Here is a 27960-nt window from a genome sequence, read left to right as displayed (position 1 = left end):
CATCCGTTGAGGCATTCGAATCACTGTTGGGTCCGTGAAGATGAAATCCAGACTTTTGTTATAATAGAAAAAATGAAATTGGTTTCCTTGTCAGAAAACATTGTACGGGCAAGGGTGTAGCCATTGGTGTTCTTGGTTGGGCCATCTCCCACCTGCCTTGCCCACCCATTCAGTAGTATGCAACATGTTCTGCACTGAAATGTTTTTTCTAAATCACACCAGCAGGTTCTTTTTTCCAGTTGGATTGCCACGCACAAACAAGGCATGAATAACAATTAGGACTTTCACATGGAATACAAAAGATACCTAAAGTTGGAGTTATGAGAGAGACAAACCCTTTATATTTTACTCTTTATGATTGTTGCAACCTGGATATTGTCGCATTGTACACATTTAAGGTGTGTCTTCTGATGTTATGTTTTTTTTTTGCAGTTGTGGACCTTTTTATGACTCATTAAGTTGTAATTGCATTGACAACTCCTAACTCCTAACTACTGTAATGATGGTAGTATTTTAATATGGCATTCAGACCTTTGCTTTTTGTCTTCTTTCCTGTGATATGGCTACAATTTTAGCAAGTGGAGTTTCATGTGAGATTAATCTTTGACTCTGTGTGATTCTCAGTTTTTACTTACAAATTTCTTTAAAAAATGTATAAAGTTATGTCTTTTTTTCTGGAAGCATTTACAATTATTTGTAAACAAATTGAACTCAAGTCAGTAAATTAACAGACCACTATGCGACAACAAGAGGCTCGGGTATACAGGTTGACCTTGGGCTACATATTACTCAACGTACTGTTTATAAATACAGCTAAAGCAAAACAGGTTCCATAATAACATTTAATTATTAATGTTATGATTAATAAACCAATATCTTAATTCATTTTATTATTTACTGTGTAGTTTGCTGTTCTGAACAGCACAGTATTTTAAATGCCTTAGGCTGATTTTCATGTATTATTTAATGTATATTTTTTTAAGTGTATGCCACATTTGGTTTATAATTGTTCAGTTTATTATAGGTTTTTTAAAACATTTTTCATTAAACAAAATGTTTTTCTTCATAAATAGTTAATTGTAATTCTCTATTTGTATTCATGGAACAAAAGGGGTGTTTCAGACTTACAGTAAAACTTGGGTTGCACATGAACACAAGGACTGGGGTGTATATCCATCTCAGTGCTTGTGTAGACCATCCTCGGGCCCACTCAGCATTTAGAACCGGGCTCCACTGCTTTTTCTGGGCTACGCTTTCCACGCCTTCACATTGGTCTAGCTGACTGACCCATGTTCCTTCCTTTGAGTTTGTTCACTTTCAGCCTGGCTTGCATAGTTTTGATCAAACCCATCCTGCTTTTCTTTATTTTGCGCATTTGAAGAAGAACTTTCCATGGCCCAGGGTATGCAGCAATGCCAAAACCCAAACGAGGAAGCTCATCCTGATATTGATCTGAGAAATCTGTTACTTATCCTAGATTGTGACAAGTGCACTGTCCATAAATAATACTTAGGATCCCCCACAACTTCAATAAGAGGTGTATTAAATAGCTGTTGATTGAAGGAGGTACCCTCCCTGTCATGTAGCCTTTAAGAATTTTATATATTTGTCAGGAACAAAGCTGCGTTAGAAGGATAGAACAATTTCTACATTTCGGTATGGAGCTTTCAGCCTCTTGACAATAATTAGCAAGTGCGTGCATGCTTCCAGAATATTAAATTATAGAAGCTCAACCTAAGTGCTGCTCCGCTTGGGATTTCCTGAGCTGTATTCAAGAGAGTGAAGCTCAGTACATCCTCTTGTGTCGGAGGCTCTGTGGATTTGGTTTGGTTGAACCTAATGTGATTTTAAATGTTATACATTAAAACACAAATTGCTGTAATGCATGAAGGCATAGTGCTGGAAAATTGAATCCACTTCTGTGTCTCATTTTGGAAACTGCCTCATTAAGGTGTGGCAATTCCTCTATATTTGGGTCTTGTGCTCTCCAGGATGCCCCAAGACATTTGCCATGTGTTTCCTGCATGGGGAACTCCTACTGTAGATGAGATTCTATCCCTTCACTATTTTGTTTTTTTTAGAGCAAATTGTAAACTGATGGAAACAGACCTCAGATGTGCAGCATTGGTGTAGGAGGGGTAGTGGGCAATGTCACATTTTTATTGTTATATTTAGAATGTCAGCACTTGTGTTGGTGTGAGTGATTGTCGATCGGGCTCTTATGTGCTTCTCAGCTTTCTGCTTAATCTTTTTAAACAAAATTTCCTGTGAGGATCAGCGCCTTGGTTGAAGCTCTTAATTAGATGAGAGCCAAGAGACGTGAGGCTCTCGCTCTCATGCAACTGGTTACAAAATGCAAGTAAGAAGAGAGAAGAGTGGTCAATTGATCCATGGAGCATCTGAGGGTCTCTTCCTGAAATTATAATTGATTTAATTTGCTTTTAGTTGTCTCATTGGGTGGACAAATACACTTGCAAATGCACTTTAATCCACAAATGGTATCTTAAATTACTTCTGTTTCCCAGTTTGCTCAACCAGATAAACATAGGACCACAGCAGGAATCTCACTGAGAAGAGTATTTTGTCACTGACCTCCCAGATCTCTACTGAACAAAGCGAGCATCATCTCTTGATAAAACTCTTGTTTCTATTATAAGCTGAATATAACTTAAATACCTTTTGAACAGGTATTTCACATGATGTTCCTAGTTCTCGTGCCTACATATAGAACACTAATACTAATACTAGTGTTCTATATGTACAGTAAGTAATATGAAAGAGCAGTACTGTGAGGCTTTTGAAATCCCAAATGAGTTACTTTTTTCCCCTTAATCTTAGGCCTGGTTGTAGTTACAGCACCATTTGATGAGCTGTCATAAGTTTTTTTTAGTGGTTATCAATCTTGACCGTAGTATGACAGAAGTATTAGTATGTTAAAAGATTTTTGGCAATGTTTTATTTGCACTGCTGCACAAGATATCACAGGCATAATGTCTTACAGGGATATGCGCAAATGATAAAGTGTACATAAGAGGTCATAACATTTGTTTTAGCATAATATATAGCTCTTGGTATGATAGAATACTAAAATTAATGTCAGTGACCCCCTTATGCACACATTGAGATTTTGAAGCTATTATGCAGCAACATTCAAATAAAGTGTTACTAGAATTTGACCTTTAAGTCTCAGATATTCTTGCCATTGACAGCCTAGTACTAGAAAATTAAACCCTAATAATGTAGCAACCATCTAATTTAGCATTATCTTAAAAATACACTAGAAGAATGTTGAGCAGGATGAATTCAACTGTAATTGAACATGTTGAATCAAACAAGGCTTTCAATGGTCGTGGGCAGTAGGCCATGAAGGCAGGACAGCTCTATAGAGGGGAGGGTAACTGTTCACCGGAATGAAATTTCTTCAATTTTATTTACATCAGCGGTCGTAGAAGTACAGTAGTTTAGCTGTCATTCACTCACCGAGCTTCACACGAAGCAATTATAACCTGGCGTACTGCCTCCAAACCTTTGGAGCCTTGCCTTTTTTTTGTTTTTCAGCAACACCTGAATGAACTCAAAGATTTAGCCAGTGTAAAAGTAAGTGTTAAACTAAGCTTTGATACAAAATATCCTACATAACTCTTACGAACATTGACCTTATTAACGTTGCCATAAATGCAGTTTCACAGTGGTATTAGCATTGTTTTCTATTGATTTTACCATGCAGTGCCATCCCTCCCTAGAATTTACCATGATCTCACTGTGAATTATTATAGTAGTTTACTGTTCTGTGGCTGTACTTTCATAAATCTCTGTTAACATTTAATAGGGAGTGGCCACAAGACAATTAGGTCTGTTGATTAAGTTCCCATTGATTTCTAATGCCATTAACCAGTCTCACATACTCTGAACACAGTGTATATTGAAGAGACATACAGAGGATGAGATTTATTAACAAGGACATTGGTCTGTCTGAGTGGATGTGTTTAGAGTGTTCTGTACTGCAGTATTGATCTAATCATCACACAGTGGTCAAAGGTCCTGAGCGAGTGATTTGGTGGAATAAACCTTGTGTGTTACATGAACAAAATGCTGCAGTTTACTGATGGTGCTAATCGACTGATGTCATAATTGGTCAAAATGATGACAGAGGGGAACTTTCCTCAATCTGCTTTGTACAGATGAAATCTAGTGATGAAGAAGTACACTGCTGAATTATAGTGGTCCTTCTGAGAGTCGTTATCTAGCCCAATCAGTGACTCATTTGGGTTAAAGAAAAGAGCCTTTTTAAAAAAGAGACTCAAGTCTTTAACCTAGCTTGAAACAGTCAACTCCAATCGACAGCCCAGCAACTGACAAGGTTGAGATTCCCAAAAGGGCGGCGAAGAGAAAGAAAAAATTAGAAAGAACATTTTTTATTAAGGAAACGTGCAAATATGAGTAGGGTTAATACATTGAAATCACTGTCCCGTGCAGCTTATTTACTTGGGATGCTTGTGTAGACATAGTTCTCATTTGCTCAATAGCGTTAATCTCCAGCAGTTGCAGGGTAGAGTCATGATAACCATCTTTGTAAGGTGCATCTACATACCCTTGTGTTCTATGTGTGTTCTTTCATCATTCGTTAAAATACATTTGAAGCAAATAGAATTTGGCAGTGAGTACAGCATTATTGCATGTAAGGTACTAATATGGATCACCAATCTATGAATTGGCTTCATTACTCTGCTCTCCTCCCCACTGATACCTGATGTGTGGTGAGCGTTCTGGCGCACTATGGCTGCCGTCGCATCATCCAGGTGGATGCTGCACATTGGTGGTGGTGGAGGGGAGTCCCCATTACCTGTAAAGCGCTTTGAGTGGAGTGTCCAGAAAAGCGCTATATAAGTGTAAGCAATTATTATTAATTATTTATTATCACACCAGATGTGCTATTCTTTAAGAGGACAGAGGCAGATGCGACTTCAGACAACATTATTTGCATCCTGGTCTCTTGAGTTGTGTAGCTCGGTTGTGAAGTAAGTCCATTCCATTTTTTTCTAAGAGCAATCCTGTGAACTCTCGCTCAGAGGGTGTGACTATCTCTCTGTTGCTGTCTCTTGGAGATGCCGGCAGAGCTGTATCTCATTCTTCATTCATTTTCTACCTTTATTTAAACTGGTTATCGTGCCCACGGAGGACTGGCCTTCCTTTTGTTAGAGCAAAGCTGTAGGCGTGAAGCAGGAGCCGCTAACTCTAAAAACAGAGATAAAGTAGAGAAAATAAATGGAGTTCTGCTCTGTGGTGTTTTTTCTCTTGGTGTATTTTATTACGATAACTAGCCTCTGAACCCCACAACAGGGCACTGTAAGGTGTAGCACATGTTGCACAGTGAGTGTTTTTAAAATATGACTAAAAGAGATCCTGAAGGAGCGTTCATGATGCTGTCAAAGAGCGGAGTGGAAAAGTGTTGTGGTACGTTTGTACAAATGAAGGCTGAGAAATATTAAAGGTAGTATGGCATAGGTAATATTGCAGAATATATTGTCCAATATTTGTTTTTCATGACCATATCTCATGTCACATTCTTCAGTTTGGTGTTCAGTTTTTCTGTCTCTTTTGGTTTGTATACATTCAAGAAGGTAGTTGCATCAGCGTGCGTAGGCTACAGGGGAACAGGTAATGGTTTATTTGATTCTGAAAGGAAAAGAAAAGAGACACAACATTTCAGCTGTGTCTCCCAGCCGAAACAGTCTCTTCTTTTAACCCTTCAGCATGGAGTAAACTTTTACCTGTTTTCTTGTACAAACTCATTTCACTTCAAATGGGGTGTCAGCTGTAATTCGATCCAGAATGTACCTGAGAAACATAATGCTACCAACTTTCAGCTCCTCCTCCAGTCGAACATCCTGAATGGTGCCCTTATTCATGTCCCCTGCCCTGCTACAGGCACTGCCACTGCGAGAAAGAGGGTTCAGTGGCACTCGTGACCAATTATAATCCTTTACATGTCTATGGGTCTCCTTGTCTGTTATTCGGTAAAGTAAAAGGCCTAACAGGAGAGTCTTCTTTCATGATCTTCATTGCTGAAGTTACACAAGCTGGGCACAGAGCTAGTGATCCTCATCTAGGGAAAGGGCCAGCCAGGTTGCCTAACAGCATGCCACACATGGTTGTGGTGTTGGCCTGGACCTCCAGCCTTCCTCCTGTGCTCCAACAGTGATGCTTTTCATTCCTGTCTTCTGATGGCTCTTCTCCTTGGGCTGCTGCCTCACTGATAGCCTACACTGATCTTTGTTATCAGTGCTGGCCATTTCTCCCTTGACTGGTATAGGCCACAGCTTGTTACCTGCCGAGAAGGGAGCCCAGTGACTGGTGGTGGGTGTTAGGAGGTTACTGGTGTGCCAGTGTCTTCTCTTACCCACTCAGGCCAGTTTGTTACTCTTTCTTTCCCATTTATGAACCCAGTATAACAAAACCCGTTGTACCGCAGGCTGTAAGGACAAACAGTGCTTGGGCTGTTGGCATGAGGAATGAAAGCATGGGACGCGCCAGCTTTATTACATGAGGTTGAAACAGACGAACAGGAACCTTTACAAACTCCACTCCTCATCTGGCTGGGACTCAGATGACGTACCCATTCATCCTAGATCCATCAGCGCACTGGGTCACAGGGAGATGCAATAAAGTAAGGCATGTACTGTATACGTTTTGTTAATACTGAACAAAAGTCACACAGTGGAGTACTACCAAGCGGGTATCCACCTTTTGCCACTATTACTTACATTATTTTCTGTAATACGATGTTTTAAAAGTTAATAGAATTACCCAGACCAAGTCCCAAGTAACTTTCTGCTTTATTCATCTAGCATGGTTTGTTTTAACAGGTCCTGGTTTATATATTTGAACCTGTTTACGACCTCCATTGTTATGCCGATCTGTTTTAAAAGAGTTGCATGTGTTTCTCCTACTGGTGTCATAATTGTAGGGCAGATCTACCCACTGGTATCTGTACTACATAGCTAATTAAAAAAAATATATGTATTTTAAGCTTTGAAATGACCATGTGGTGATATTTTAATAAATGATGTGTGACCCAATTTCCAGTTGTTCCAGAATGTGGCCTGTTTGAAAGCGATTTTTATGTTGCTTCCGCTAAAGTAGCTTTAAAGCAGAGCTGTAGCAAAGGAAGCATAAATTAACTCTGTTTTGAAAGATGTACTGTTGGGGCTATTTTCACTCCTGTTTGAGTTGTAGCCGCTCCTCTGGGGGCTTAAGAATGCCAGACTGCCATCTGAGGCCCACCAACTGCCTCGCAAATGGCAAAAACCTGGCATAGCCATCTCCTCTTTTACCTCCAGAGGACAGAAATGGTACGGTAAATCCTCACAGAATGCCCCCTGATGCTCATTGGCTGGTGCAGAGAGATTCTGGTGCAAAAAGACAGATTCACATGACGAAGAAAGAGAACATTAGGACCGGTCAGCAAGGCTGCCTGGTCACGGTCACAGTCCCAGTCCCAGCTCACAGATGCGGGTGAGGTGATCCCTGGTAATGTGGCATGTGTCAAGACTCACGAGTCATGTGCTAATGATTAAGGTCACAGGCAACGGAAATCTGTTCAACAGATTGACGTCCTTGTTTTTCCAAGCATATAAACAGGCCATTCGTACATGGGGAAAATGAGGACCTCAGTCTGTTAGACTTTTCGTTGTCTGTGTCATTAATCATTAATGACATTGTACTCTCTATAACAAAACAGAATTAGATGGAAAAAATTGCTTTTAGTATGCACGCAGGGGATTTCCCAGGAATATCAAATCCTTTGTGGGATTTTATTCAATACTCGTAACCACTTCATTGTTTTGCACTTTTAAACTAATTTATTTTGGATCCTGTCTACATCCTCAAAATAAACTACAATATACCTGCCTGTCTGTCAAAACAATTCCATATCCCTGGTCTGTGACAGATAGACTGAATTATGATCTTTGTAACTTGTCAGGTATTGCTACATAGACACTGACTCACTATAAGATTATATTTACATCTATGAATAACTGCAGTTGCTTTTCTCTTCTTTTATATTCTGTGGTAGTTTATGCAATAACCTGCTTCATTTGTGCTTGTAAGAATTTGCAGTTTTTGGTCAGGTAGAGTGTGTGGCACAGGCATTACAGACAATACTGTAGATAATCATTGTTATTTCCTGTATGGCAGTTTTTGAAGTTAAGACAGAAAGACTTAAAGAAAGCGAATGAGAAATGGGTGCAGAAATTGATGTATTTCATCCTGATGTCTGTAAATTCCATCCATACATTTTCTAAATACTTCATCCAATTTAGGGTCACAGGGAAGCCAGAGCCCATCCAAGCAAGCAAAGGGCACAAGGTGGGGTACTGTACATCCTGAATGGGATGCCAGTCCACGAAAGGGCACATACAGACACACACTTTCTCACCGCAGTCAATTTGAGTCCTGTTGAGTCATAAGGTTTCGTGTTGACAGACATTGCAGCATAGTAAACATTCACACACTACTCAGCTAACAACATCTGAATTGTGAGGGAAGAATGGACCCTGGACTTTCCAGAATTGAGCCCCATCGAACATGTGTAGGATCAGATGGGACCATGTGTGGCTTCCTGGGCTCAGTGAACAGGTACATGCTTGTTCAAGATCTGGGAGACAAATAGGAAAGATTCCCACAAGACAGTATCTGTAACCTTGGTGTCATCTGTATCACAGATATGTAATGTAGCCAACAGTGGCCACACACAGTACTAGCCTGGGACTTTCACAGTACACTCAGACAACTGTGGGAGTTGATCAACCCTATTGATGACAAATATTAACCAGTATAATGAATGTACTTATGTCAGTTCCATAAAATGTCAGTGCACCAGCTTCAAAAACGAGTTTATCCTGATAATGACTTTGAGAATTTGTTACAGATATAAGGGATATATTTCTTTAGTACATATTATGCAATACATATTGTTTATTGATAACCGAAAATACATTATGTTGTTAAAATATAATACTGAAGTCTCGTGAGTCCAAAGTTACCCAGTAACACAGAAGCCCAGTGCAACAAGTGGCTTTGCTTAGGGCAGATATATAATTACAACACTACACAATCATTAAAAACACAATAGCCACCCTCATTAGAAAATTATACTCTTTTCCTGAGGCCTTTTCTTTGTCATGGATCTAGAAAGAAAACAAATAAAATTCTCCTGCTCTCAAGGCGGTATTAGCAGTCTGAGCTATTAATATCCTCAGTGCTGTGCTCTTTGGAGCACCTCTCAGTGCAGTAATATCTGTTTATTTCCATGGTAACAATGTTCCTCAGGTGGAATATCTCTCCTTATGGACTAGGGGACACATCCTTTCATGGCTCATGTTTAATTATTGAAAGGAGAAAGTAGCAGATGGTGTATAAAGAACTGTGAAACTCTCACTAGCCGATTATCTTTATGTCTTGTTAAGTCATGTTCACTATTTCCCTAGGAAATAAGTCATAAAAGTTTCTAAAACAAACAAAACCAATTTGCCAGTCCGGAATGGTATATTTACAGTATAATGGAATTGATCTTAGAATCTTTGTGTTAAGCCTTTCTTAGACATTTAACAGGTGACAACTACATGGGTAATTCTCAATATACAGTACTGTAAGAGAGTCGCTATCAGTTTTAGATGGAAAACCATGTATTTCAAATAAATAAAGTAATATAACTTGCAAAACTCTTTAAAACTCAGTAGAAGTGTGAAACATTCAAGAAAACATTTGATTTCAAAATTATACTACAAATGATTTTAAGTGTGTTCCAAAGCTAGCTCCTAACAGGAGATTATATACAGTACAACATACCATACAACATGTGTTTCAAATGAATTTTACAACCAGATAGCTCTTCTTATCTCATTGAAGGATCACAGATCTCTTCTGGGCGATTTCGCTGATGAATCCACAGTCACTTTCTGAAGTTCAGCTGCCTACAGGTTGGAAATGTCAGATACCCTTAAGAAGTATACTATGGTTTGTCATTTTTTTGAAGGAGAATGAGAACTGAAGACTTTCAGGGGTAGTCAGAGGGTTAAATGAGGGATGTGCTAAATGTAACAATATCACCTGCCCATCAAAGGTCCATTAAAAAAAAAAATCATGTTTGGATTAATATGACATTCAATGTTCTCACTGATTTTTATCTCAACAGTGTTCTTACATTCCTCCATGTGAAAGAGACAACAAGAAAAACTCTGAGGAAGTTCTAATGTGGCAAAACCGCTGGACAGAACAGATACGCTCTGAATCCTTTCCCTGCTTCTTTAACCAACAGAGAAGGTACAGTAGCTCCTCACATTGTATTCACACACAGGTCAAAAGGCACCGGCAGACTGACATTCATTTACCACACCGGGACAGGCCATAAATGGATATGTAAATACTGTAATTAAAAACTTGTGAGAATTTATCATTGGAGTTTTAGGTCAGTCTTTTGAGAGGCCTTTGTAAATTTCCAGGATACCTTATTTCGGAAAAACAAAGATTACGTTGACCATGATATCTCTCTATAATATTCTGTTCGACCTTAACTGCTACAGTACAAGCGAGAAGTTTTTAATTCTTTTATGGGAGTTGTCTGTTACAAATATACAGGGGTGTGAAAAAGTGTTTGCCCCCTTCCGTATTTATTTGCATGTTTGTCACACTGAAATGTTTCAGATCATCAAACAAATTGAAGTATTAGACAAAGATAACACAAGTAAACACAAAATGCAGTTTTTAAATGAAGGTTTTTATTATTAAGGGAAAAAAAAATCCAAACCTACATGGCCCTGTGATTGAAAAAGTGATTGCCCCCCCGTTAAAACATAAATCAACTGTGGTTTATCACATCTTTGGAAAGCTGAGTTCAATTTCTCTAGCCACACCCAGGCCTGATTACTGCCACACCTGTTCTCAATCAAGAAATCACTTAAATAGGACCTGCCTGACAAAGTGAAGTAGACCAAAAGATCCTCAAAAGCTAGACATCATGCTGCGATCCAATGAAATTCAGGAACAAATGAGAAACAGGGTAATTGAGATAATTTGTCTGGAAAGGGTTATAAAGCCATTTGTAAAGCTCTGGGACTCCAGCGAACCGCAGTGAGAGCCGTTATCCAAAAATGGCGAAAACATGGAACAGTGTGAACCTTCCCAGGAGTGGCCGGCTGACCAAAATTACCCCAAGAGCGCAGCGACGACTCATCCAAGAGGTCAGAAAAAACCCCACAACAACATCCAAAGAACTGCAGGCTTCACTTGCCTCAGTTAAGGTCAGTGTTCATGACTCCACCATAAGAAAGAGACTGGGCAAAAATGGCCTGCATGACAGAGTTCCAAGACGAAAACCACTGCTGAGCAAAAAGAACATAAAGGCTCGTCTCAGTTTTGCCAGAAAACATCTTGATGATCCCCAAGACTTTTGGGAAAATACTCTGTGAACTGACGAGACAAAAGTTGAACTTTTCGGAAGGTGTGTGTCCCATTACATCTGGCGTAAAAGTAACACAGTATTTCAGAAAAGGAACATCATACCAACAGTAAAATATGGTGGTGGTAGTGTGATGGTCTGGGGCTGTTTTGCTGCTTCAGGACCTGGAAGACTTGCTGTGGTAAATGTAACCATGAATTCTGCTGTCTACCAAAAAATCCTGAAGGATAATGTTCGTGACCTCAAGCTGAAGCACACTTGGGTTCTGCAGCAGGACAATGATCCAAAACACACCAGCAAGTCCAACTCTGAATGGCTTAAGAAAAACAAAATGAAGACTTTGGAGTGGCCTAGTCAAAGTCATGACCTGAATCCGATTGAGATGTTGTGGCATGACCTTAAAAAAGCGGTTAAGGCTCGAAAACCCTCCAATGTGGCTGAATTACAACATTTCTGCAAAGATGAGTGGGCCAAAATTCCTCCACAGCGCTGTAAAAGACTCATTGCCAGTTATTGCAAACGCTTGATTGCAGTTGTTGCTGCTAAGGGTGGCCCAATTATTAGGTTTAGGGGGCAATCACGTTTTCACACAGGGCCATGTAGGTTGGATTTTTTTTAATAATAAAAACCTTCATTTAAAAACTGCATTTTGTGTTTACTTGTGTTATCTTTGTCTAATATTTCAATTTGTTTGATGATCTGAAACATTTCAGTGTGACAAACATGCAAATAAATAAGAAATCCGGAAGGGGGCAAACACTTTTTCACACCACTGTATGTATGTTTACATAAAGTCTTGTTGAAAACTGGATTATGTTGCTTTCACGGTCTTTCAAAAATTCATGCACCTACAGTTCATTATCTCTCGGTGACACAAGAAATATTATATAAGACATTGTCGTTGGTTAGGATGGTACTGTACATGCTCCTGTCCAAAAAACAATCACTGAGCTCATAGAAAATTGTTTTTGTAAGGAACAGCAGATGTAATTTTAAAAAAGAGGTATCTTATTTCCCATTTTCAATTGTCTCATTAGAAAATATTCACAGGAACTAATTTATAACTCTGTGAGTAGGACTTTTTAGGTGTGTATAATTTAATATATATATATATCAGTTTTCTTAGAATGACACATGCTGGAAATAGTTACAGATAAGGTAAGACAGATGCTTTGATATCAATAAATAAATCAAGAAATCACCAGTGTCCACATCCAGTGCTTGTCGTAGCAGTTAAAGAAATACTGTATTCTGTTACTGTTTCAAGAAACAGAACAGAAAAGAGGAGAAGTGAAAACACAAACAATGTGAATTTAAATGCCCTTTTCCTCAGTTTAAATGAAAAAATAGTTTTGGAAGTACATTAACACATTTGGAATTAATAGACACTTTGTATGTTGCCAATTAAAATAACTTCCTCCGCAGCCACACTTCTCCCCTGAAAGTTTATTATAAAGTCTGGTGTGCTGGAGTCTCACTTTTTTCATCACACCCACAGTGTGAAGACAGCTGCAATGAGCAATTGGAAGTCAAAGCCTCAGAAAGACATACAGTACAGTACCAGCCAAGATTGGATTAATCTTGCCTTTAGTTTTAGATTAAAGAGTTACCCTATCTTTATTAAGGTTGTAGAGCCACTGAAAGATCAAATAATTGCACTGAAAATGTCCACGGGAGGCCGTGCAATAAGGCAGTTTCATTGACACCTTTTCATATTCTCGCTTGCTGATGTGGAGGTGACGATAGTTTCAGACACCTGACTTGCTTCATCAACAGTGTGTGAGGCTAATTATTGCGTAGGCCACTAGATGGAAGAATTAAGTATCATTTAACTCGGAAAAGATATGTTCTGTCAGCAGTGTTTATTTTTGTGAATGTATTGGGAATTGAAAGCTCCCAAAACTCCTTGGCAACAGCAACTTGTAACCGTGGAAACGAGATGTCCTGGAGGCAGCCTGTAGTGACACATAGTTTCTGATTCCCTGAGGATTGTAGTATTAATTTGGCAAACATCTACCCAGTACATTCATATCCAGTGATCTCAAATTTGCCTTATCATCCCTCATTGCCACAGTAGGCAGCTGGATAGGAGGTAGCTACTGGTCTGCAAGGAATTTACTTTATATGAAGGTACAGTACAGTACAGTAAGTTAGGCAGTACAACTCTGCAGCTGACTGTCATGGGGGAAAGTATCTTTTATCTCCCGAGAAAGGATACAGTACTTAGCCAGAGCACTAGTAATAGGACCCTGTAAAGAGACACAACCTAAATCCTGCTCATAGGCTTAGAGTTTAGAAAATCATCCTTGCTTTGACAGCTAATCTCAAGGTAGAGCATCAGGGAGGAATTAAAAGGAATGATACCTGGAAGGGCCATCACTTCACACAGTCATACAGATGTCACTTCATAGTCATACAGATATAGGACTTTAGAGTTGTACAAAATGAAGCATACAGTATGGATCACAATTGGGCTACCCAGTTTAGGGTGTATTCCTGCACAGTTTGGGTTTCTGGGTTTTTTTTTTAGCTCCCTGAGCTCTCAGCTTTTCACTGCTGATTTGTCTAGGTATCTAGCCTACTGATAGACCTGGAGCTTCTGTTAATTGAGGAGCCTTTCTTCACATAGAACTTTTCTTATTCTTTCAGTTGTAAGCTTTGTCTAAATCAGAGCTCTCCTTGGTGTTTAAATTCCATTTGATTATATTTAACACAAATTGAATTTGTGCGATTTTCTTCTCTAGTACTTTACAGAACACATGTATAATCAACAAACACTGTGTGATTCACTTTGAAATCAGAAATTGTACCATTGAGTGGTGACGAATGGGTATTATCTTCATGAAAAGCAAACAAACCTTTTTTTTTATTCAAAAGATATCTTCAATGTTAGTGATGTAGAAAACTTGTGTAATTATGAGTGAAAACATTCTGTCTCCATTTTAGCTATCAGGCTGAAAAGGATATTGCATTTTAAGGTCAGCATATGGAGATAAATCAGAAAATGTGCACAGGTTTTAGTTTGGCCCCAGAACAGACCAGTCAATGTGATCTACTTTTTCTAAATTATTCTCTGAAGTATGAGATCTGAGGTCTTTTCGATGAGGATTTGGCAGGGACAGGTCCCCCAGGGCTTATATTTGCACCATAGAACCAAGCCAGGACTATGTTATTTATTCTCTAATTAAAATATTTACCCAGCTGTGGCAGTATGCTTGCTTACTGAACAGGATTTAGGCCAAGCAGTACTGATTCACTGGCAAGTTAAGAGAACTCACAAATGTGGTAAAAGTTACAGAAGTTGTATCATTGATTTCCAAGACATATTTGCTCAGCGAAGTATTGATTTAAAATTGATGTTTGAAAAAGTTTAGCATGCACTTGGGCAATAGCTCCCTTACAGAGCTGGGCTTTTTAAATACAGCAAACTGCTTCTGGTCCTCTATGACTTTAGACTCCTTTGTGCTGCTTTGCTAGCTGAATCATGTTACTAATTTAGTGCTGCATGGTGAGATTAGTTTATCACAGTACAGTAAGCCTTTCAACTGCAACTTTTCCGATTCTAGTTCTTTGTTCATTTTATTATTGAGATTTACTATAATGTCCTGATATAGTAATTTCAATAATTCTTATTTGTGGAGGGACCTCAATGGATATCTGTGACCCACCTACTGTTTCTATCTCCATTATTCCTTGAAATTGTGTCTTCCAAGAACTGTTATCCACACCTTTTATGTAGGAGAGTGACATAATTAGTCTCCTAGATTTGAACTGTTTACTGAATATAGTTTGGTTCTAATGCTAAAGAGCAGATTTGCTATGCAGAGGTTTTTTTCTTTCAATTTAAATAGTCTATTGACTCTATCAGGCATCAACATAGTCTTTTATACAGTCAGAGTGATGTAATATAGAGTACTTAAATCATTTCTTGCAATTGTTCTTTGTTGTTCATTAGTTGGGTCATGCAGAGAAGGTGTGTGATTTGATTAGCAAGTGTTATTGGAGGAATTTGCCTGGATAAGGAGAACAACAACCTGACTGTAAGGATAGAGCTGTCGGAACTCCTTCCTGTAATGAGGGATGAGCCAGTGAGAGCTGGAAGGATTGGGACAGAGATGTGGGAGCCATTTGCACAAAACTTGATATTTGTACATAGACAGAAGTGGGAGAGATTAGGTTTTAAACTCCTCACACAAAGTTCTGTTTAAGCTTCATTTAGAAAAATGAATCCAATTTTTTAGAGCACCTTTAAAAAAACCTCAAAAACTCACTTTAAAAAAAGTGCTATACAATAGCAATTTATTACACAACAGAAACAAAAAGGAGGTGGGTAAAAGGCAGAGTAATTGACTTTGTGAAGCCGAGTGAAAAATTAAATTAAGAAATTTGGTGGAATGACAGGACTTCAGACGAGGAAAAAAAAGCGACAGTAATAGTCTTTCATGGATTTGGGCAATGAGTTACAGAGATAAGATGCTGTAAATGAAAAGGCTCTGTCACCCATAGTCAGCAGCAGAGTAAGATGGCTTAAATCACGATTTCTCAAATTGAAAGCTGGAATGTAAATATACAATAAGTCCTTAGGATGATCTAGAGGTAGGCCAATCAGTGCCTTATGTGTGAGCGCAGAACCTTGAACATTTATTTGAATTTCATAGAGAGTGAGTGCAGGTGGAAGACGACAAGAGTTAAGTGGTAATGCAAATATGTACTGTAGAAGACAAGGCAGTTAAACAAGGCTTTACAGTAGTCAAATAAAGTTACGTTAATATTTCACTATCATAGCAAGGGTCTTAAATGAGCAATATTACACAGATTACAGCGAGAGCTTTCAGCTCTCTTAACAACACTGAACTCATCCACTTTGTGAAGCTGATCTTGGGTATATGGTATGTGAGAATAATCTCAGACTGTGACAGTTTACCTTTAGTAAGGTGCTTACTTTTTGCTTCCATATCCTAGTGTCAGAGAGATACCTGTAAAATGCAAAAAAACTGCATTCTTATAAGATTTGATCTGTAAATAAATCCTGAGTGTGTTTAGGATAGCATTGATGGTAACTTGTACAAACTTGTAAAAACTAACATACAGAGGCTTGTAGAATGTCCTGAGATCTAATTCTAGAAAATCTAGCCTCCCTAAAGATCAAACGTAATTCAACTGGTGAAGGGATTTCTCCCTCCAGTACATAACACGCTACTGAATAGTATAGAATAGTGTGTAATCCAGGTGGGTTTTGCTCTTCAATGATTCCTCTTCTACTGTACATTTAAAGCACTTTGACATCCTCAGGAATGCAAAGTACGAATATGAATGCAAGTAATTATTGTTATTATTAACATCAGATTTACAAATTAGCCTAAGGGCAGCCTAAGGAGAGAAACCAATAAACTGAAGTACCAGTGATTCCTCAATATTCCTCATAAAATGCTAGGATAGACAGCATCTTAATTCTGCACTGAAATTCAGAAGGAGAAGAGTATTAAGTGACCTGGAGTCAGAGGCAATCAGCAAATCATTAACCAATTTAACTAGGCCTCTCTCTCTGTCTAAAGCATGAATAAAATGGTTCAATGAGTTAATGAGATGCATGGTGGGAATGTAATTGAGCCGCTGTCACCCATTCCAAGATTTTGGTGAAGAAACAGAACGGCGGTTGTTATTTTTAACACGGACGTATTTTAGACAGGAAGTAAACCAGATGAAGAAAAGCACTCCAGGATCTTTCTCAGAAATTGCGCCAAGAATTTGGATTAATAGTCGCAAAATCAATATTTAATTGTTCTAGTCTGCTCACTTCCAGAATGAAGAATATATAGCATAACCACTTTGTGCTTCAGCAGACAAAATAGTGGTTTCCCGGGTATTAAGGAGACAGGTTATTATTGTTAATAGCATGAATAATAGACATGCAATGAGGCATGTTTGTGATAGTCCTAAGGTCTTAAAAAAAACGTATTGTGATACACTGTTCTGCACATGGAAAGATACAATAAAACATGCTATAATTGTGCATTATGAAAACCCGTAACAAGCTAATAAAAGGATGGTTATAGCCAAGGAAGCAAGGCATTCTCTGAGAATGCTGTGCAGCTCTACTGTGGTAGATTTTCATGTGGTGATGCATTCAGAGCTTGTGTTCCTCTCATGCTCTTCTCCCAGGCCAGATGATGTGCTGTTAAAGCACTCCCAAGATAAGAACGTCCTGCTGCACTGTGTCCTCTGGCCACTGGTCACTCTGCTGGTGGGAATCCTGATCGTGGTCCTGACTATCTGCGCTAGGAGCCTGGCGGTGCGGGCGGAGGCCATCCAGAAGCGGAAATTCTCCTAGAGGGAGGAGGGCAGAGGGCAGAGGAATGTGGGTGACAGCCGGCAGTCTCGGCCAGGGGGGCCACGCACCGCGCGGACTGACTGGACGGCAGAGGAGGAGCATTCTCGAAAACCCCGCACGTAGATCCAAGATCCTAAAGGATCGTTCTGTAAGGCCCATTCCTGCGTGGCAGAAGGACGTCACGGCAGGGACAGGCCCCCCGCTGCACCGATCGCTGTCTGTGGGACTTGCAGCTTCACTTAATGGTTTTTATTATTTTGTATTGTTTCATGTGTCTCAACATAATGACAAATTGTGCCGGTTTAATAGAAGTGCACCAAGCGTGAGGAAGTCATGTGAAAAAACTGAAGCTTATTTTTTAATGTTCTTTTATGTAACATTTACATTATGTATAAAAACTGGCTTAGACTGTACACAATAATAATATATGCTGCTGTGCTGTGTACGTTCCTCTCTTATGTCTCTCTTGTCCTGCATGTCTGAACAGATTCTAGATCTCCGTCATGAGGGATTACTGAGGTTCTGGTTAAGTGCACTTGTAGCCACTGTCAAACATTTCCTGCTGAGGTCTGCCTCTCACAGAGGTTGGCCCATACAAACCAGCCCTCAGAAGATGGCATGTCTGTGTTGCACAGCTTCTATTTGCTATCGAATTGCGTTTGGCCTCCTTCTGTCAACAGGTAGTTGTAATTAAAAAGTGAAATACTATGTTTGCTGTGTGATCAGTCAACAACAGTTCCCCACTGGTGTGATGATGATGGATTGATTGGTTGTTAGTCTCTGATTTCAATGCCTAGGGAAAAAAGAACCCACACCACTCAGTTTCAGTGGACGGAGAATCAGTACTGTAGTGCAGTAATCAAAATGTGGTACTGTAGATAAAGGGATAAAGTTCTTGGCTGTGAGAGGAAGCAGCCCTAGACCCACTGGTAGTGAGTGGGGTTGGTTGTGTGAGAGGCTTCTGTCTCTGGCATTGCAGTTTAAAGTGTGGTGGCAGGCCCAATGGAGTTTGTCCTGGAAGTGTGCGTATTCAGTATTGTCAAGTCAGTGTGCTGGAAGAGGTGAAAGTCTAGGCGTTACTGGTTGGGGAGAGAGGCAATATTCATATTGCAAATTTGTTTGTTCTTTTTAAAGTTGAATACGTACATGTAGCCAAACAGTATAAGGAAAAGTTCAAATTAAGAGTGTTTTAGCAATGCTTTCATGGGTGATTGGTGTCTCCTCAGTGGGATTTTGTCGTTTTCCACAGATTGCTGTTGAAAGAGTGCCATCTCTGGTTTTCCTTTCATGTTTCTCCACCTCTGGAACTAAGCTGCATTTTCTAAGCTGTGATTGCCAAGTTACTCACACTTATTTTCACAGTTATCCATACCGTCAGTACACCACTTGTAATATTTTTTTCAGTGCTATTAAAACACTGTTCTCTTATTGATATAAGCTGCCAGTTTCATACAAATATTCATCCTGTGTCTTATGTGTAATGTCTTATTGATGTAACAGCAATCTGTAGTAAAATCCCTTATAGGCTGTCAGTGCCAATCTGCATCAAACCATTCATATGATAGCTGTGGGCTGTTTCTTTCGTGCAAAATGTGCTTCCCTGGTGTTTGTTTATATCTTCCCCGTTCGTTCGTGGACAGCTGTGGGGCAGATTAGTCATAACTCAGTCAACCGACAGCAATGGCAATGATTTTTAAACCAAGACAGCTTTTTCAGGTGTCTCAGGGTGCAGAAGGTTAAACACACTCATTTTCTTGTTGACCCAAGGGAAACAAAGGGCTGGTCTGCAATCCGCTGTGTATGGTGCCCTTTTGACTGCAGTTACAGCATCAGAAATCCAGTACAGGTTTCAAATAATCTGGCATGTTTACTGAATGTTTGAGAATTCTAATAATGACGAAACAAGGAAATGAACGCATGGTAAAGGGCTAATGTGCTTAGTGTTTGGCTTGAAATTTCCGCACGGGAGAAATGACAGAGCTGATCAGAGATCACATCCTCCCTGACTTTGTGAGAAAATGCTCCAGTGATGAATCTGAGGTACAGGCAGGGGGTTGAGAAAGGTGTTCAGCCAGGCTCTTCTATGCGCAGGGATGTGGAAGTATAAGATTATAATTTGACCTGCACATGAACCCCTATTTAGTAACACCATTTTGGTGCCCATGTTGAATGATTTCTCATTTTTTTTCTCCCATAGAGCTCCTCCCACTGCCTAAATATATTTGGGGCTGAGCATTTGTTTCCGTCTCAGTGGGATGCGAAGGTTCGGTGTCAAAGTACTTTTCTTCTTCTTCTCCTCGGCCTGAGCTGCATTTCCAGTGTCATAAATTGCTCCAGGCAAATACTGCCTCCATCCCTGCCGTTGCCAAATACCGTACACGCTGTGTCTCAGTCTACAAAGAAAAGTGAGAAATGAAGAGAGAAAGGTGATAACAAAATCACAGTGGCATTTAGACCAAGTTCTTTTGCGCCAAGTTGCCAAACAAGTCTGTTCTGCTTTTTAACAAAACCTGGGAGGCAAATGGCAGTAGACACCCACTTCAGCAATGACAGTAGCTTGTTTAGTTGATCATTCGCATTATTCAGATTTTACTTTTGAATTATATTAATTTACTATGTAGTATATAGCAGTGGTTTCAGCCCTGGTCCAGGAGCTACATGTCTACTGCGGATTGAGGACTTCATTGGTCTGCTTCCTTGTTTAGACTTGTACAGTATTTAACTTGTTTCTTTAGTCTGTCCTGAGAGTCACAAATACTTGACTTCAGCTGTCCTGTTTCTAACATCTTCAGCACACAGAGCTTTACACAGCCTCTCGCCAGATTGTTTCCCCATATTTCTGACTGAAAAGCTCTTACTAGTTGATGAACTTATGATGAAGAAACACAGGTTGGAATGACCCTGTATCAGACACTCTCACAGTGGGAGCACACCTGAATTTCCTTAGGCAACACACCCGAATGAGGGTATTTCATTCATTTAGGCTGTTTTTTGTTCCAAATTAGTTTGTCCTCTTTATTGTATAAGTAATAAGTCATCAGATGGAGACACTGCAGTTACAGACAAGCAAAATGAAAAGCGTTTTCTTTTGAACCGTCTTAGAATGTGAGACTTGAATTGGAGATGAACAAAGTGAATGAGTGTTCACTTTGTTGTGTGTTAGTGTTTAATAGGTACCCTCTAGCCATGAAAACCTTATTTAAAAAGTACATATTCTGATACAAATGTGGACTAATCTGCAGTCTTGCCCCACTGTATGGCTTAGGTAGGACATTCCTGTTAAAACCTGCAGGTATGGCACACATGCAGATACATTTCTTTAAGATGACTACTGAGAAACCTTTGGGACATAGTGCCTGTGACCTGAGCAAATAATATATCATTTAAGTGTAACACTGTTGTTGAGTACTTAATGACCATGGAAAGAAAACTCTTAATACTAATTCCTACTGTTTCTGCCATCAACCAAGCTCAGTTGATCAATCAATGTTAATGACTTGTTTGGAATAATCATTGTGAATTATGTTTTATGTATGACTTCATATTAATTTCTTTTTTTTCCTCTGCAAGATAATTAAGCCAAAGTACTAATTTCAGATGAAATGCAGTTCTTAATTCGAAAGGTAATGTAAATCTGTTTCATTTTAAAATCCTTACTAGCATACTAGTAAATATGGACTCTTTGAGAAAAGAAACAGTCAGAATTGAGTTACTTTCTGAAGGTCAGCAATTGGACACAGCTCAGTGACCTTCAAGAATGATCTCATATAGTCTTGCTTTTTTTATCCAAAGGAAAAGTGCTAAAAAATGCCACAATAATGGCTGAGTCACTGTATGTACTTCTTTTTTGTGGCGATCAGATATTGAAGGACATACTGTACACAGATCATTCATGCTTGGCTTATAAATAACTGCCCAGACTGCTGTTCACTAGGTTGCTGTTGTTTCAAGGAGACTGCAGTCAACATTATAATTATTTTTTAGAGTTGAGATTTGTAAGGAGTTCCAGACAATTAAACAAGAAAAATAAAAGTCAATACATATCTCATAATAATGCCTCGTAAAGCATCTTACAAAAGTGCAGATAATTTCATTGAGCATGCTTTCGGCATCATTGTTTCAGAGTACCTTTTGTAAAATAATGGACATATTATTGCTAATTAATTTTATAAAGAGCTGTGATCATAATTAAGTGTTTTATGTCGTGTACAGTAGATTTGCAGACCAAAAGCTTGTTTGCACATAATGATTTTGTGGTTATTTTTACCTTTCTTTCCATAAAGAAAGAGCTCCTACCTGGAAATATGGATTCATTTGATATGTGTTTCCATGACAGCCAAACACTCAGAGATAATGCCTTGTTATTCTTAGAACCCCTGGATGTCTTCCTGTGTATTTAGAACTTTCCACTTCAATTGTGGCTGATTTTGCTTTGAATGTGTCGTAAGATCGGATAGTCCTCTACATTAGATTGTTGATACTAAATATATGAAGACAAAAGAGTTTTTGTCTTAGAAATTGACTTCATTCTTTAGCATAAGTCCTTAATGATACAATTCATATGAAGATTGATATAGTTTTGCCCCACTGAACTGTTTTGCTTCTTAGAAGATGTGACAAATATTAGGATGATACTGGTTATACTGGTAAAGTATTCTATACTGAGTTCACTGTTACAGTAGATTCTCAAAACACCTATTAAATACCATACTGGGACACTGTGTCACTTTCCACAGTTACCATTCATTAGTTGGAATGTCTTTCATATACTGCAAAGAGCTTTTTCCCAAAGGTCTGTTCATTGACAGGATAGAAAGCAGCTAGAATTCAAGCTCATTGGAGAATCTTTCTTACTATTGTAACCATTTGCACTATCTTATTGTGAAATCTGTCAAAAACAATTCCAATTAAAAGAAAAAAAAGAAATTTTAGGAATCCATTGTTCCATTTTCTAACTGCAATATCCAGTTCAGGATCGCGGGGAGCCAAATGCCTATCCCAAGCAACTGGCGCAAGGTACAGTATACCCAGGACAGGGCAGCAGTCACCAGGGCCGATTGTTCTAGAAACCAGTTAACCTGCCTGTATGTCTTTGGACTGTGAGAGGAAATTGAAGCACCCAGAGGAAACACACACAAAGATGGAGAGAACACACAAAATCCATGGACATGGCACCCCAGGTCTGTGAGGAAGCAAACGGAAGTATTGCACCACCTTCCTGCTCCTTTTAGAAACCCACCCTTAATAAAAATAATATTGAAGACCCAAGTCAAAATAGTAGATATGACAAATGGTTTTTAGCTGCAGATAGGGTCAAATATGTGAAGCTATAAAGGGTTGCCAAATACAGGCTGGGCTTGTGGCCATTTTTATTATGTTGTGGTAATAGGAACATCAGAACGGAGAGAGGATTCTTTATCTGGAAAACTCATCTGAACCCTTTGGTCAAAAAAATTACTTGCTAAGAATGTAATTTTAAGGAAGGAATTCATCTCCTTTTGAGCAATTCTGCAAAAACGTTGAGTGCCCCCATGTTTACTTGCTCACGACATTCTACATTTAAAAGACAGATACTGTATATTTGATAAGACCCTGTCAAAAGATACAATACAGCCTTGGATAGAGAGCGAGGAAGCAATGTCTGTCGGGCTAACAAGGAATTCAGACCACATTTTGGGAAAAAAATCTTTTCAGAAAAAAGACTGTATGATGACATATTTGTTAGCACAAATAGTATTTTGGTGCCTTGGCAAACAGTACTGAAGAACCTTAGGGAATTATTTTTTTTGATCATTCTTTAGATTCTAAATACTGTTATATATCTAGATGTGCTTGGTCTTGCTTAAAATAGCAGAGTCTGCTGTCATTTAGAGTCTCAGTGAAATATGTCTTCACAATGAGGCATTCACTGGGGACCAAGACACCTGAGTTTCAAATACAAGTAATTCATTATGTCCTTATATGGGGGTTGCAGAGAAGCCTCTGCCATGAACACTTGGAGAATTACATTAACAAGCGGGGCATACCTGTTAGGAGGGTATCCTCAGTGGAATTCACTATGGGGGAAGTCTGTATAGTTGGATTTTGCAATCCTACAAACTTCAGAAGATTAGCTTTCTGTTGGCACCTCGGGCATAAAAAAATGACAAGGTTTCTGCTTAAACATAGACACCTGTCAGCCTCCTAGCTGAGAAAGATCAGTTTCTCTTGCTATCGAGTTAATTTGATTCACAATTAAATCATTGTTATTGAAAGAACAACAAAGTTTGCAAAATGTTCTATTTTGTTTTATTTTTGGCCCTTTTTGTCTAGCATTTAAACATGTTTTCAATTTCATTCTCAGTTCAATCTTAGTGGATTTTATTTGAGAAAAGAAAAAGTCATTCTGATGCATTCTTTTTTTCTCTCTGCTCCTTGTTCAATTAAATGAAGGAATATTGAATCATTTGCAAACTACATGCGACTGAGTACGAGACAAAGCTGTTTGGCTTGTGTGCTCATCCTGTTGTTTAATGATCCAACCTCAGACACTTCTGGAAAGTGTCAGTTGACTCAGCATCAATTAAAGAACTGAAGTCAGTGATGGCACTATTGTGAAGCACCCCAGTCTGGAAATCTTTGTCTCCAAAGATTGTTTAAACATCATTATTCCAGTATTCCAAGTGTTCTAAGGAATACATGATAATTTGAATTGTGAAATAACTGACATACCCTGAGGAAAAAAGGCTACGGTCCCCTGATGCCTATGAGGTATTGTTTCTCTCTCTCCCTTTCAGGACAGACTGATGATAAACTGCCGTCTTCTCAAGAACAGACTGAAACAATTTCTATAAGTTTAACATAATAGAATCAAAGAAAAACTGAGGATGTCTGTACCTAAAGAGCACATCCAGACCCTTATCACAAATTAATCTGAAAGACACTTTTCCTAATTATATCAATATTAAAACATTAAAAGCAACACACCACCATGAAAAAACAGTAGTGAAAAATAATAAAAAACAGATTGCTTTATACTGTACAGTGTTATTGTTTTTTTCATGAGGTCTGTGATGAGTAAAATCTACCTGAATTAAAGCAGCTTTTTTATTAAACCCGCGCCCTTCTGTCACAGCAACAGCTTTATTAATGTTTTTGCAATTTCACTGTCAAAGTTAAACAGTGCCGTGGAAGGTCCATCTGACAGCATTGGGCAATGCTGTTGTGTCCTTCTAAAGGATTACGTTCACACCATTCAACTCCTATCAGATGACACCTTAACTGGAAGTCTTAATGAAAGCTTGAGAGAGCAGACAAACCCTTAACCTAACTTCATTATAGGTAAATACAGGCAATGCCCTCACCTATCCCAGAGTTCACTGCTTTGCATCCCTGTCTCCCTCCATCTTTGCTCTTGTGCCAGTTCATTGCCTCCTTTCACCAAGTGGAGGTGGATGCGTGAGTGTTTGGGAAGGACGCATCGTTCCCTTAGCCATATCTTCATGTCCAAACAGAAACCTTCCAACATTGTTTGTAATTATCTCTTACTAATTCGCCAACCATAATGTTTGTCTGAAGATTTTAAGAATAAATGCATAAATGTATCTTTCTCCTTAGAAGTGTGTCATACGCTCATCACATAAGACTTTTAATGTAGAGATATTTAATGACCGGGAAAGGATACAAATATTTCCAATACTAGTATTGCTTGCATCAACTGTTGATTTAAAAAATGCACTTCATTAGAAGATTAAGGTTAAAAATGTCAGATTCTCTTTTTTATTTTATGCAACTTTACCTTTTCATTTTTTACCCCTTCCTGCCTTTGCCTATTTTAACCAATTCTGCGAGAAAAGCCTTAAAGAAACGGGACCTTCAGTAAGACTAGAATGAGATCTTTTTGTATATACTCTACTTGTGAGGTGCAATGTATGGGTCCCAATTCAGAAATGAACTTAAAAACATTTTTAAATGCAACAAGAGCAACTTCATGAAGATTTATTAATCATGTTTTTCCACAACTGGAGCACCCAACCAAGGTTCAATTAAAAGGAAAAATATATGAAAAGAGATTAAATGGTATAGGAAGACTGCTGAATCAGACATCCACAACCTATTTGTGTCCATCCCCTGTTGAAATGTAGCTCAAAGTCTAAACTCCTCGCTGAGCAAGCACAGTCAGTCACAGCAGGATGCCTTACGTATGTATTGATTGACAGTCCTCTCTTACCTTAGAAAAACATCATAATTAACTGATCTGCACAAATGACTGTGATTTTAAAATATGATACTGTATCCAGGAGATGCTAGCATTAATTACTGAAAAAAGTAAGTGCAGTTGTATTGCCATTATTAGCAAATGCCTTGCTAAAACCAGGAAAATAAAGAAATGTAACTGCATTAATCAGAATTACATAAAGTAATTGAAAATAATCCTAATGTGGTACAGTATCTTTATACTGTACTTTTCATATTGCATCTCCCATGTTAAACAAGCCGTGACTAAAGTATGATGAATGACTGACTTAATTTTGCTATTGGATTTCAGCTAACACAAGTCACAAAGTTCTTAAATGGATTTGACACAGCTCACAATGCACACTGGAGCTACAGTATGACAAACATGCTGCTGCAAACATCTTCCTGGTAAAAAGAAAAAAAAATGCACTTTAAATTGTCTGATGCTATTACCAGAGTAACTAACCAAGCTCAGCCTGTGGGCTGCTCAGAGACAGTAGAATTGGCACCAGAAATGGCTTCCAAACCAAACTGCTGGGGTCTTAACTGTTGAGTGATCAATAGCAAGATGCTAGTAAAACATTACACATTCCTGTACCAGAAACGGAGAATTTGGAATGGGGAGTGCCTACCTCGAATGTCACGGTGAAGTAGTGGTTAGTATCGCTGAACGCAGCTCTGGGACCCTGGTTCAGTTCTGGACAGGGAGGCTATCCGTGTGGAGTTTGTATGTTATCCCTGTGCTTGCATGAGTTTCCTCCGGGTGATGTGGTTTCCTCCTCCAGTTCACAGAACTACTGGTAGGTTAATTGGCTTCTGGGAAAATTGGCCCTGGTGTGGGTGTGTGTTTGTGTCTTCTTTTGCCCTGTGATGGACTGACATCTGGTTCAGGGTCCGCCTTGAGCCTGTTGCTTGCTGGGATAGGCTCCTGCTTCCTGGCCACCCTGAATTGGATGAAGTGGGTAGAAAATGGGTTGGAATGAACGCCTGCTTTAGCCCAGTTCATTAGTGACGTGGGTTCTAAAAATATTTGTTTTGCTGCTGATGGTGAGACTCATAATTTCAGGTTATTAGCAAGAAGAGGAAATCTGCTATTGTTTATAATCTAGAGAGAATCATCTCTAAGAGACAGCTGAATTAACAGGTTTATTAGAACAGACTGCCTAAATCCTCTGCATTTGCAAGGATGCATAAGGGATTCTCCCTCCCTGTGTGCTAGAGTCAAAGACACATTTGTTTATTCAAGCTTTTACTTTTGCTTCTTCTTTAGGCAAGAAAAATGGTATTTTTTTCAGAAAGTGTCTTGGGATTCTATGCCCTGATTAGGCGATAGGAGCTGCTGACTGGCATGTGAAGAATGGAGTAAAATAATTTTATTGGTTTAAAAAAAGTCAAACAGCTCCATTGCCATATGGCCACAGGAGCTCTAGCAATGTCAGTGGGCTCGGGATCTCTGGACCAGCTAATGCTGAAGAAGCAGTTGGAGAGTGAGCTGGGTGTGAGTGAATAAGAATGGCTTATAGACTTCAGGCAGGATTAGGAGTTAGTCCTGCTAGTCAGGAAACTTTAGTGTCTCTAAATTACCCCTTTATGCTCATGTCACAATGTAGCTCTCCTTGTGCTACTGTATGTACCTCTGGACTACGGGGCATATAAATCAGACCAGGAATGAGTGGCATCTGACTAAGGATTTCAGGTTTTCCCATTGAAAATAATGACAGGGACTTCTGTGGATATGTCTGAGGTAATGAAAACAATAGACACAAATAGTAATTATTAAACAATAGACAACTATTACTACTACTACTACTACTACTACTACTACTAATAATAATAATAATAATCCAGTAAAAAAATATATATATGGATAGCACATTTCAAAATAAGCACAAAGAGGTTGGAGCTGCAGGAGAACATACATGATCAATAGAAAACGGAGCAGAAATAGACA

General features: G+C 38.9%; 1 protein-coding gene across 1 annotated transcript in view; it reads left to right on the top strand.

Annotated features, from left to right (window-relative positions):
* Positions 1-18500, top strand: part of LOC102698488 (calcium-activated potassium channel subunit beta-4) — a 45811-nt gene extending 27311 nt beyond the window's left edge. The window contains exons 3-4 of the mRNA XM_006633519.3: positions 10199-10326; positions 17624-18500. Of these exons, the coding sequence (XP_006633582.1) occupies positions 10199-10326; positions 17624-17792 (297 nt within the window). The 3' untranslated portion in view covers positions 17793-18500. The remainder of the gene's footprint in view (positions 1-10198; positions 10327-17623) is intronic.
* The last annotated feature ends 9460 nt before the right edge of the window (positions 18501-27960 follow it).

The sequence above is a fragment of the Lepisosteus oculatus genome, chromosome 7 (genome assembly GCF_040954835.1).
Source record: "Lepisosteus oculatus isolate fLepOcu1 chromosome 7, fLepOcu1.hap2, whole genome shotgun sequence".
Taxonomy (NCBI): domain Eukaryota; kingdom Metazoa; phylum Chordata; class Actinopteri; order Semionotiformes; family Lepisosteidae; genus Lepisosteus; species Lepisosteus oculatus.
The sequence above is the reverse complement of the archived record's forward strand: the minus strand, read 5'-3'. Positions and strand labels throughout refer to the sequence as shown.